General features: G+C 42.2%; 1 protein-coding gene across 1 annotated transcript in view; it reads left to right on the top strand.

The window, feature by feature from the left end:
* LOC124267281 (Fanconi anemia group I protein-like) overlaps positions 1–13010 on the top strand; it is a 55264-nt gene that overhangs the window by 3074 nt on the left and 39180 nt on the right. Inside the window, 8 exon segments of the mRNA XM_046702192.1 lie at positions 9–138; positions 1101–1193; positions 2817–2953; positions 5564–5647; positions 5649–5742; positions 8316–8403; positions 8771–8981; positions 11757–11871. Of these exon segments, the coding sequence (XP_046558148.1) occupies positions 9–138; positions 1101–1193; positions 2817–2953; positions 5564–5647; positions 5649–5742; positions 8316–8403; positions 8771–8981; positions 11757–11871 (952 nt within the window).

Below are 13010 nucleotides of genomic sequence, written 5' to 3'. Positions count from 1 at the left end.
TCGCCCAGCGAGGATCTGATGTGTGAGTACAACGGTGTGGAGACGCTAAGACACACCGAGGGTACCAGTATCCTCCATATTGTCGTTGCCATCAAACAAGATCAGGAGCTGGGAAGAGAGTTTGTCAAATATCTGAAGGTTTGGACTAACACATTTCTACATTAATGTTTATTTGCTTGAAGTCTAATGCATGTGTTGGCTGGGGAGCCAGTTCATGTGAATGGTAGCTTGCCATTTGAACTTGGTGTAACATGTCTGGATCAATCATTCTGGAGTATTTAACCATGTTTACATCTGGATAAACTAATTATATGTATCATGTGTCTATATGGATAAATGAACCATGTGTATATATTCATTAACAAATTGTGTAGATCATGGATGGAGGAATGAATCACGTACATCTAGATTAATGATTTATGTTTATAGATTTATGAAATATACCCATTTCTGGATAAATGAATTGGGTGTATGAATTTATTATCCCCTGCCACGAAGTGGTAGGGGATATAGGTTTGAGCTCTGTCCGTCCATCCGAGATGATGGGGACTGATTTTCTTTAACAAAAGATGTTAAAGACAGGGCAACCAAATTTGGTATGTGTTTTCAGGACATGAATGCCTTGATCGAGTTCAAAAATGGAAACTGTGTTACAATTTGTTACAGAGTTATGGCCCTTGTCATGCGTTTCTAGTCTTAGTGCACATTATCCTCAATAGGAACAGATTTTCTCAGTAACTGTTGTAGATAGGGAAACCAAATGTGGTATGTGTTTTCAGGACGTGAATGTCATGGTGGAGTTGAAAAACAGGAACCAAATAGGAACAGAACACTGTGGCAGGGGATATTGATGACCTTGTCTTCTTGTTTAATATACATATATGTATGTCTTCATTAATGAAAAATGGGTATATTTCAATTAATGAATCATATGTATGTCTTCATTAATGTATTTATGGAATCAACTTTGTGCTTTATTCGTGTGATCATTAAAAGTAATATAGAAACTTTCCTATGGGTAAAAATTGATGACTTTCATAAACTGATAAGAAACTGTTGTTCATTGAGTGAATATATGTACATAGTCAACTGTTCTACAGGCCAGTCAGCTGTCATGTCCAACAAGAGCCCTTGCCCCTTTCAACCTTGCCCTTGCCTTGTCCACAGCTCAACTGCACAGATTCCAAGATCAGGTAATGTGCTGCAGGCGATATAAGAAGAGTTAGGAATCATCCTATCAGGGTGACCCGTGAAGATCCGGGTTAGAATTGACTGACTGACTGACTGAGTTTGGTTTTACGCCGCTTTTAGCAATATTCCAGCAACATCACGGCGGGGGACACCAGAAATGGGCTTCACACATTGTGCCCATGTGGGGATTCGAACCCGGGTCTTCGGCGTGACGAGCCAACGCTTTAAACATTAGGCTACCCCACCGACCCGGTTAGAATTGACTTTCAGTAACCCATGCTTGTCATAAGAAGTGACTAACGGGACTGGGTGGTCAGGCTCGCCTACTTGGTGGACACATGTCATCGGTTCCAAATTGCATAGATCGATGCTCATGATGTTGATCACTGGATTGTCTGGTCCAGACTTGATTATTTACAGAGCGCCACCATATAGCTGGAATATTGCTGAGTGTGGCGTAAAACTAAACTCACTCACTCACTCCCAACACGGTTTTACCTCGACTCAGAAACACTTTTATGGGTGCTTGCAGGCAATGTGAGGGTCCTGTGAAGTAACAGTGTAGAGAACTGTATGTTTGATCATTTCTTTTGATCATGGAATAAATCATTGATCATGTGAACTGATTGATGAATTGATGAATTGATGCATGTAACTGCTCTGAAAGAAACAACCAAATACGCAGCAAAGTCATAGATGTTTTGTGGGTACAGTGAACAATATTGTGTGTCCCTCTGGATGCTGTGAATTGTTTTCTGCATCCATTCTCTGGATTTGTGTGTACTGGACGTGAAACCCTGATCCTAGTATTAAATCTTTGTGTGGATACCTGTACGGTATGTTTGCCAGTTTGCTCTGCTAGGAACATTGAGGTAAGGTTATAACTTTCCACCATGTTTGCGTGGGCATTAAATTTGGTGACCCTGCCTTAAAGGGAGCCATCACCCCAACTCTTAGTGGTCAAGCCAGCACCAATTTATTTTCTACCATAACCACTAGGAGCCAATTAGGGTCAGGAAGCCATCAAAGTGGGCTTTGGATGAGTCAGAGTGGACCTCACTGACAAGGGGAATCCCCTGGAATACTCGTATTTGATTGGATGAAGCTTACGGAAATCTTTCTTTCCTTTATGTGTGTAAATTTTATGTATAATTTTGTAGTTCAGTATAAAACACAGACGTATGTAGTATATTTGCAGCAATGAATTTCTGTTCATATTCGCAATATAGCAATAACAGCAAGAATAGAGCAAAATACCAACCATTTGAAACTATAAGACTGACTGAGTTTGGTTTTACGCCGCTTTTAGCAATATTCCAGCAACATCACGGCGGGGGACATCAGAAATGGGCTTCACACATTGTGCCCATGTGGGGATTCGAACCCGGGTCTTCGGCGTAACAAGCCAACGCTTAAACAATTAGGCTACCCCACCGCCCTATATTCCATAAGAAGCCAATAGAGAATCCATGAAGAAAAAGCCGATCCATATATTTATTCCCTCAAAGTTGGAGTGTTATTTCCCTTTATAAAAAGCCTTCAATTTGACTTTCTAAAAAATTTGGTCAAATGCTCTTGTTAAAATACAACGCTCGCCCTACATCACCTCTTGATTTTGTTTTCAGATATTTGATTTTTTAAAGAATACAATACTGAGATGTTTTAAAGACACAGACAGACAGCAGCAGTCCTATCTAGTGAGGGAAATCACACACGAGAAACTGAACATTGAGAGCATGGTGCTGGAGACTGTCAGTAACAGGTGAGATTCCTTGTGTTGGGAGCTGGGAGAGCATGGTGCTGGAGACTGTCAGTAACAGGTGAGATTCCTTGTGTTGGGAGCTGTGAGAGCATGGTGCTGGAGACTGTCAGTAACAGGTGAGATTCCTTGTGTTGGGAGCTGGGAGAGCATGGTGCTGGAGACTGTCAGTAACAGGTGAGATTCCTTGTGTTGGGAGCTGTGAGAGCATGGTGCTGGAGACTGTCAGTAACAGGTGAGATTCCTTGTGTTGGGAGCTGTGAGAGCATGGTGCTGGAGACTGTCAGTAACAGGTGAGATTCCTTGTGTTGGGAGCATGGTGCTGGAGACTGTCAGTAACAGGTGAGATTCCTTGTGTTGGGAGCATGGTGCTGGAGACTGTCAGTAACAGGTGAGATTCCTTGTGTTGGGAGCTGTGAGTTATTGGCCATGTCACTATCTCCGTAGTAGTTAGATGAGGATTGCTAGTTAGCATAGTCTCAGCATAGTCTCAGCAACCAGTGAGATTCCTTGTGTTGGGAGCTGTGAATTATTGGCCCTGTCACTATCTCAGTAGTAGTTAGATGAGGATTGCTAGGTAGCATAGGCTCTCAGCAACCAGTGAGATTCCTTGTGTTCGGAGCTGAAAAGTCAAATTGCAAATGGAAGGCCTTGTCGTTGAGTAATTGGCGGTGTGGATTCCTAGTAGTGAGTGAGTATGGTTTTACGCCGCTTTTAGGAATATTCCAGCAATATCACAGCTGGGGACACCAGAAATGGGCTTCACACACTGTACCCATGTGGGGAATTGAACACGGCCTTCAGCGTGAAGAATGAACGCTTTAACCACTAGGCTACCCCACCAGCCCGGATAACCATTAAGCATAGATCCTCAGCAACCTATACGCGTCACATGATGCGACTGGAAGGTTCAGGTGTGGCTCATATGATTTGATGCTGCTCTTGATCAATCACTACTTTATCTGGTTCCAAGTTGTTTTGACAGGATCAAACACCTGAGATATTGTCAAGAGCTGTGCAGAGCTCCAGATAAGATTTAGCTCATGTGGGTACTGTACCCACTGTATTTTCCTGGAGTGGGTATTATGAATGTTGAGTGGGTATTTCATTTTCCGTTACCCACTGCTTTCAAATATGTGCGTATTTCAATAATTTTACTCACCTAAGTATTATGTCATTGAGTAAGTTTACTAAGCAGGTATGTTCTGCCTTATGTCATACCTAATCAAAACCAACTTGAATATAATGGAAATGATTTCATAAAAAATCACTCATCCTATACTGACAGTACAACTTGATAGCAGTCGATGTCTTTTTCATTACGCAAGCGATTTTTATAAATATATTCCTTACGCATTTGTTTTAAACTTTTTGCGTATCTAACATTTAAATGCGTAATTGGTATGCAACAATTATTTTTCAATGCGTAATTGGAAATTTTCTATACATATTTTACCCGGATACGCAGCTTATCTGGGCCTCTGGCTGTGAACTACAGGCTGACAGATCCTAATAGAACTTTGACATGTCTTTAGTGGAATTTCTAGTTAAGTAGGACCCGTGAAGGTCCGGGTTAGAATATTGATCTTCAGTAACCCATGCTTGTCATAAAAGGCGACTAGCGGGATCGGGTTGTCAGGCTCGCTGATTTGGTTGACACGTGTCATCGGTTCCCAATTGCACAGATCAATGCTCATGCTGTTGATCACTGGATTGTCTGGTCCAGACTTGATTATTTACAGACAACCGCCATATAGCTGGAATATTGCTGAGTGCAGTGTAAAACTAAACTCACTCACTCATCTAGTTATGTATCAAACAGTAAGTGAGGGAATGTTTTACGCCACAGTCAGCAACATTACAGCAAAAGCTTAATCTTATTTTATATTTTTCCACATAAATCAATGGAAGTTACTCCTCAACATTCAAACTTTGCCCGTGGTTTCGTCTTTTGTTGTGTATATCAAAGAAGAGCAGAAGGGGAAGTAACTATTAACATAACAGTTTTAGCTCCATCAATGTTTGAACTAACTTTCACTACTGCCCCATCGATTTCCAAAGCGACTTGTGCTTATTACAGCCAATCAGTATCTTAAGTGATACAATCGGGCAACATCTGAATTGAGTTGTGTGAGGATTTCCCAAATATTTAAATAAATATTGAAAAGTGGAGAACTTCATAACTACCTTCGGTTATCATAATTCATTATCTTATTATATATACACTTTTCATATGACTTGTGAAGGTTTGGGTTAGAACTGTCTTCAGCAACCCATGCTTGTTGTAAGAGGTGGCTAGAGGATCGGGTGGTCAGGCTCGCTGACTTGGTTGATTCATCGTATCCCAATTGTGTAGATCGATGCTCATGATGTCAATCACTGGGTTGTCTGGTCCAGACTCTATTAGTTACAGCTATTTATAGCTGTATTTATTGCTACCGGTAAGTGAGGCATTAAACAACAAACACACAAAACTGTTCCTGTAATATACATCATGTCCTTAACTCACACCTTGTGTAGATCCTGGTGCAACGTAAGCTGTAAGTTTTTGGGTTTTTTTGTCAATGCATCCCTGAACTCTGTTGAGTCAGTGTCCTCCTTTGCCTTCCCCAGTGTGTATGGCTGGGATCACGTGATACAGAGCCTCGTGCAACTTGGCTTCACTTTGATGGACAGTTTCGGACCAAAGGCTGCGGTTTGGGAGGATTGAGACCACCAGCCCCACCACACAACTGACCCCCTCCAGGCAAAGCTGTCGACTTGGTGCAAGGCTCCTCATCAACACATTCAAGGTAAACACATGGCCGGCCAACGCCCAGTTGCAAAAAGTTACAAAGTTACTCTTCTTTGTATATATTGGCAAGGGAGATAATTGCTATGACGTGTCACATGATTGTTCTGTGTGTTTATACGGCTGTTTTTACTTTATGCAGTAGTGGTGTAACATTATTCTTACTTTGAGCATGTGTCAAGTGAATTATGCAAAATGTCTATTGCAAAAACAGAACTCAATTCATTACTATTATCATTATTATCAGTATTATCAACCCAGTAAACCTCGTAGGGGCGGTGGGGTAGCCTAGTGGTTAAAGCATTGGCTCGTCACGCCGAAGACCCGGGTTCAAATCCCCACATGGGTACATTGTGTGAAGCCCATTTCTGGTGTCCCCCGCCGTGATGTTGCTGGAATATTGCTAAAAGCAGCGTAAAACAAAACTCAGTCAGTCAGTCAGTAGTAAACCTTGTAAGCTCAAGGTCCATAGGAGTGGTGGTTTGTACTTGTGTTTTGAGAATTTCTTATATATGTATCTATAAATCTGTATATATATTGAGAGAAATAAATAAAGGATCACAGGAATATGCAAGCATTCCTTTATTATTTTCCAGTTTTCATCACCACAGCGCTAATCAAAGGTGATGAAAACTAGAAGATATTAAAGGAACGCTTGAATTTTCCTGTGATCCTTTATTTGTTTCTCTGAGTATATATTTATAAATCTGAAGTGATTCTCAAATACATTTATATTTCCTAAAATACCTATTCACTCTAACTCAGATACTCTGCTTACTAGTGTTGGGAATTGGTTAAAATCTCATAATTGATGATTGGTTCATTACAACCGATCAATCATCGAAAATAATTGGTTTGCGTCATTTATCAAATGTTCCTGTTATCTTTGTTAATGCACACACAAAAAATAAAGAAAAAACATGTAGTAATTTGGGTCTTTTGCAAATTGCACAAAATCCATTGGCAAATTTCGCATATTTAAAGGATGATTAGTATGTTAGGAACACAGATTTCCTGGATTCTTTAAGATAAATTCAATCATGACTTGGAACGAGCTTGTAGTGCTTATGAAATGTAAATTTAATGACACAGACAAAACCAACCTTGTGTAAAATATTGTTGATGCAAACAAGTGTTCCAAGATTGGTTGTGTTCGATCATGAGAAAACACAATCGATTGCTTGGTCGTTTAGGCACTGCGACCAATCTTCGATTATTTCAATTAATGGACCACCACTACTGCTTATCACTGACCACTTTCCATTGTCCATGATCCAGCTGTGGTAGTCAAACAACAAAGGGGGTTATATAATTGTAGCTTGGGTTTTTACTTTCTCCAGCTTGGTTTAACACAAGTACTCAGTACCCAGGTCAGTAGAGCACTGAAAGGACAAGCCATGTCTGCAGGTTATGAACTGAATATGCCACATTGGCATTGAGAGAATTAAGCACGTTGTGCTATTTCATATGATGGTTTATTTGTGCTAGCTATTATCCTGAGGAACAAATCTGGTTGGCACATGAACAGGTTTTACCTCAGTAAGACTTTTAACCATTTACACTGATAAGAAAGATTTCCGCCCGTAACCCCCTGGTTTTTTTAGCATTCTATGCCTAAGAATAGAGGGGTTTTTACATAAAAAAAATTAACCCTAACCCTAAACTCTCGGAAATCCTAATAAATAGAATATATTTCAAGCGGGGATTACGGTCGAAACTCTTACCCACTGATACTTACTTTTCATATTTGTACATATGTATAGACTGCCACAATTCATTTTATTTTACGACCGCCTCCGTGGTGTGGTGTAGTGGTGTGATCTTTGCAACAGGCCAGTCAAATTACAGAGTGCATGGCGGAGGAATTAGTTCTAGAAATTGCACAGTCCTCCCTCACTCATAACACAGCGGATACATTATATCAGTCACTTACTTCACAACATTATTTGTTTCCCGACCGCGTCATACCAGAAGACGTTAAAATATGGTACTTGTTTGTCCCTGCCTGGCGCTCGGCATTAATGGGTACATCAAGGACTGGTCGGCTCGGGAGTCAGTATAATGTGTCTGAGTGGGGTATTCATGCTTCACTGCGGCATGGTATCTCAGTGGGCTAGCACTATAAAACCAGCTTAAGTCTGAGCTAGTACAAGCAGCTGCACATATACATACACACGCATGCACGTCGCCATATGAGCGAGATATTCCCAAGAACGATGTTAAACCCAATTTCACCTCACCTCACCTCATCTTATTTTACATTGTTATGTGATCTGTCTTTGTTATGTGTGGATACATTTTCTGTGGATCCACTAGTAACACTTGCTACATTATCAGGCAAGTGTCTAGAAAACTTTGCTAAGTTTCATGTTTAACTAAGCAGATACAAAACAGCTGACAGTTTTGAAAAGATCATTTCAGTATAATATCACCATGTACATATTCAAAGTGCCACAATGTATTAACATCACGACCATTATGAAAGGTATAATATTGATTGGACAGAGACAGTGTGTGACATCATGACTGTGACATCATGGATCATATAGTTATGATGCCTTTGTTCTCCTACAGGCTCATGAAGTTGTGAGACACGAGATTCTGGACCAGATCTTCAACCGAGTAACCACCAAGGCCACATCACCAGTGTCTCATTACTTGGGTAGGATAACAACAAACATGACATTACTTTGACAATAAACATCACAGTAATTTAAACAAGAGGTACACTTTCTAACTTATATTGTTGCTTTTTCAATGACCATCCAGCTTTTTTGTCAGTCAAATATTGAAAAATATGTGTTAATTAGTGTTTTAAGTTCACTATTAAAAACCCTGCTATGAAGATGTTTCTTCAGCATGCTTTTCATTTTGAACCTGCTCCGAAATATTCATAGTGAAGATATTTCAGACTCACTTGATGTAAGTATGCACATCATACTGTGAACTTGTATCATGCTGTAACATGCTGTATCATTTCACCCTTACAATCTGGGTGTTGTCACTAAAATGACCTGTGACATCCGCAGAGCTGCTAGCAGACACAGTCAAGTCTGCTCCTCAGCTTCTTCTGGAGTCTGTCCCCAAGGTGAGAGAAGCATTCGACTACCTGTCATTCCTGCCGCCGTCATCGGCCGAGGGTCTTCTGAAGGCCATACAGCCCCTACTCAAACTCAGCATGTCTCTCAAAGACTCACTCATACTCGTACTACGCGTACTACGCAAGGCCATGTTTTCAAAGTGAGTAGACAGGGACTGTGAGATCAGTAAGGAAGGAATAGTGTAGGAACTAGAAAATAATGGAAAAAATTGTAGTGCTTATTTTTTGTAACATGAAATTGAGACTGATTATGTTCCTGGAAAGAGTTCCTTCCGTTCCTCCATATTCTTTCTTCCGCAGATTAACAGAGGTAACGCTAAGTGGTTCAACCCTATATATTGTAATTAATTTTGGGGCTTTGTGTTATTTTTGTGAGTTCTCTAGTAATTTTTGTGTTAGGTTTTGTTAATAATTTTAATATATATTTATAAATAGCATTTGGGATGGGGGAACGGGAGGAGCTCTTACCATGTTCCTAGCTGGGAAACCTGTGAATATCTAGCTATACTGCTGCAGTAAATAAATAATGATAAGTAAACAATCCAGTTGCTATTGCTGGTGTTTTGTTTGTTGGTTTGTTGTTTAACACTGCACTCAGCAATATTAAATCTATATGGTGGCTGTCTGTATATAATTAGAGTCTGGACCAGACAATCCAGTGATCAACATCATTAGCATTGATCTAAGCAATTGGGATATTGATGACACAGGGCTCTAAGCAAGATAATGACACAGGGCTCCACATAAAGTCCGTATCAGCGTATGTACGGATATAAAATATGCACGATACGATAGGAAATAATTTAGAAAACGTAGCAGATACGCACCACAGCAATGGAGTACGGTCTTAGAATCATTTACAGACGTATTTATCTGAAAAAGTATTGTTTATTGGCCTGTTTACACAAGACTAGCAATGTTGTGGTGCATATATGAAACGAAACTCAAGATTACTGATACTCCATTAAATTCCATTCAGTACTCTAAATGTACTCTTTAAGATTTTCAAGTACTCCTATACTAAGCAGCAAAAGAAACATCAGTTTGGAATTTTCCTTCGCAGAAACGGATAACTGTAAACTCATTTAATATTTTGATTGTATTTTTTGACAACATCTCCAACTTTACCTGAGCAAAGACATTCCTTCCCAAACTCAGAATTGAACCCAGGAAATGGTCTCAAAAACGCAACCTGATCTTGGAGATGGTCTGGTGTTCTCCATATTTTTCATGCAACTCATGCTGCACGTGCTGTTCACAAGGACCAGCCCTATAAAATGCCCCCCCAAACCTGGTTGAAATATTCACATTACAACGTCAGCAGGATGCCCCTTCTCACGACAGCTCAGAGGAACCAGGCGCTTGGAAGACTTGAAGCTGGCCACACTGCACAAACCATTGCCAATCACTTCCAGGTCAATGTTCGGACCATCTACAGGCTGCAGCAACGTTTCTGGGCCACCAACACCACAAATGATCGCCCAAAAACTGGCAGACCCAGGGTGACCACAAGACGACAAGACCGCCATGTTGTGCGACAGAATGTACAGAGTCCCTTCATGCAGGCATCCGAAACAACACGCCAGACAGTGGGAACACACAGAAGACCAATCAGTACTGATACAGTACACTGACATCTAAACAGCGGGAACCTCCATTGCCATAGACGTTACCGTGGACCTATCCTCACCCCTCGTCATCGGTGTGAACATCTACAGTTTGCCCTACAACACCAAAACTGGCGATACAGGCAATGGAGAAGTGTTCTGTTCACAGATGAGTCGGTACTGCGTATCAACTGCAGATGGCAGAACAAGAATATGGCAACGACGTGGCCAGCGTTACTCAGACCAATGTGTTATGGAAAGAGACTCATGGGGAGGTGCAGGCATCATGGTATGGGGTGGAATAGGCCTGAACCAGTGAGTGGGTCCTGTGGTGTTCCAGAACCTTGGTCCAGGGAGAGGAGGCGGCATCACAGCGGTGCGCTACATCAACCAAGCTCTCAGACCCCACGTCATACCACATTTCGCACGTTACCGGAACAACATTTTCCAGCATGATAATGCTCGGGCCCATACTGCCAGAGCTACACGGGACTTCCTACAGCAGAACGGTGTCAACATTATGCAGTGGTCAGCCCTTAGTCCTGATTTAAACCCAGTTGAACATCTTTGGGATGAAATTCAGAGGAGACTGAATAATGTCATACCAAGGCCGAACTCAGACGATGTATTGCGCCAGGCCTTTCTCAGGGTGTGGTTCCATGTGCCAATGGCCTTCATCAATCGATTGGTGCACTCCTTGCATTGACGCTGTGCTGCAGTTATTGCCGCTTGTGGTGGTCACACTAGATACTGAAGTCAAGAGTCTGAATGGACTGCAAACGTTCATGTAATTTCTTTTTGCAATTTTGCTGATTCTTTCACTGATGTGTCAAGATATTGTACACAAAAAATGTTTTTGATCCGCTTATTATGTACATTTCTGTAATGATTACAGTGCCTATCTAATTTTGAATTCGTACTGACGTTATTTTTGCTGCTGAGTATATATTGAAAAAATAAGGATGTTGAAAAATTATCTGGAGCCCTGATGACATGTGTGAACCAAGTCAGCAAGCCTGACCATCTGATCCCGTTAGTTGTTTCTTATGACAAGCATGGGTTACTGAAGATCAGTTCTAACGCTGATCTTCACGGGTGGAGCGAGTAAGCGAGAGGAGTGTGGGATGAACGGGTGGGGGTTTGGTATGTGAGTAGAAGAATTGATCGGCCAATTTGTGTTTTCCAAGCTGTGGTGGTACTAAGATAGGCTCGACATGCAGATCTTCACAGGTAGCTTTTGTATGTACTTGGCATACATTTCTAAGCTATGTAAAACCCTGTGAAACAATGCAGTGTTCATGTTCTCAGGCAGTTGGATTCCCGGAAGATTGGTGTGATGGGCTTCCTGATGATATTGAAGCACTTCAAGGTCCTGGGAGGCCTGGTGTCCAGTCAGTCCAGTCAGACTTTCTCACTCAGCCAGGTAATAAATCCATTTCCTTTTGTCTGTTGATGGAACTAACATTCTACGTAGAAAGTCAGGTTGAGATTCATTTGATTCTGCTTCTGCTCATTTAGCCAGGTAAAAATATCCTCTTTCCGTGGATCCTGTGATCTCCAGCCAAAATAACCACTAACCCCAACCCCATCATCAACATCAACATCAACACACCCAACCCCAGCCCCAGTGCAGCATCACACCCAGCCCCAGCCCCAGCCCCAGTGCAGCAATGTTTCAGCACCAGCCCCAGTGCAGCAATGTTTCAGCCCCAGCCCCAGCCCCAGTGCAGCAATGTTTCAGCCCCAGCCCCAGCCCTATCCCCAGTGCAGCAATGTTTCAGCCCCAGCCCCAGTGCAGCAATGTTTCAGCACCAGCCCCAGTGCAGCAATGTTTCAGCACCAGCCCCAGTGCAGCAATGTTTTAGCCCCAGCCCCAGCCCTATCCCCAGTGCAGCAATGTTTCAGCCCCAGCCCCAGTGCAGCAATGTTTCAGCCCCAGCCCCAGTGCAGCAATGTTTCAGCCCCAGCCTTAGCCCCAGTGCAGCAACGTTTCAGCCCCAGCCCCAGTGCAGCAATGTTTCAGCACCAGCCCCAGTGCAGCAATGTTTCAGCCCTAGCCCCAGTACAGCAATGTATTAAGCCCAAGCCCCAACCCTATCCCCAGTGCAGCAATGTTTCAGCCCCAGCCCCAGTGCAGCAATGAGTCAGCGCCCAGCCCCAGTGCAGCAATGTTTCAGCCCCAGCCTTAGTCCCCAGTGCAGCAATGTTTCAACACCAGCCCAGTGCAGCAATGATTTCATAGCACCCAGCCCTAGCCCCAGTGATTAGCAATGTTTCAACACCGTGAAAATCACCCAGCCCCAGTGCAGCAATGTTTCAGCCCCAGGCCCAGACCTATCCCCAATGCAGCAATGTTTCAGCCCTAGCCCCAGTACAGCAATGTTTCAGCCCCAGCCCCAGACCCAGCCCTAGCCCCAGCTATACCCCTAGTGCAGCAATGTTTCACATGTTATACATTGTACCAGTTAAGTCAGTGACTCAGTGGTATTTTTATTTTGACTTGTGTATTGCCATAATGATACCTTTGTGTTGAATTGTGAATTTAGTTAAATAGAATACAAT

The sequence above is a fragment of the Haliotis rubra genome, unplaced genomic scaffold (genome assembly GCF_003918875.1).
Source record: "Haliotis rubra isolate DU_JTF1 unplaced genomic scaffold, ASM391887v1 Scf130, whole genome shotgun sequence".
NCBI lineage: Eukaryota > Metazoa > Mollusca > Gastropoda > Lepetellida > Haliotidae > Haliotis > Haliotis rubra.
The sequence above is the reverse complement of the archived record's forward strand: the minus strand, read 5'-3'. Positions and strand labels throughout refer to the sequence as shown.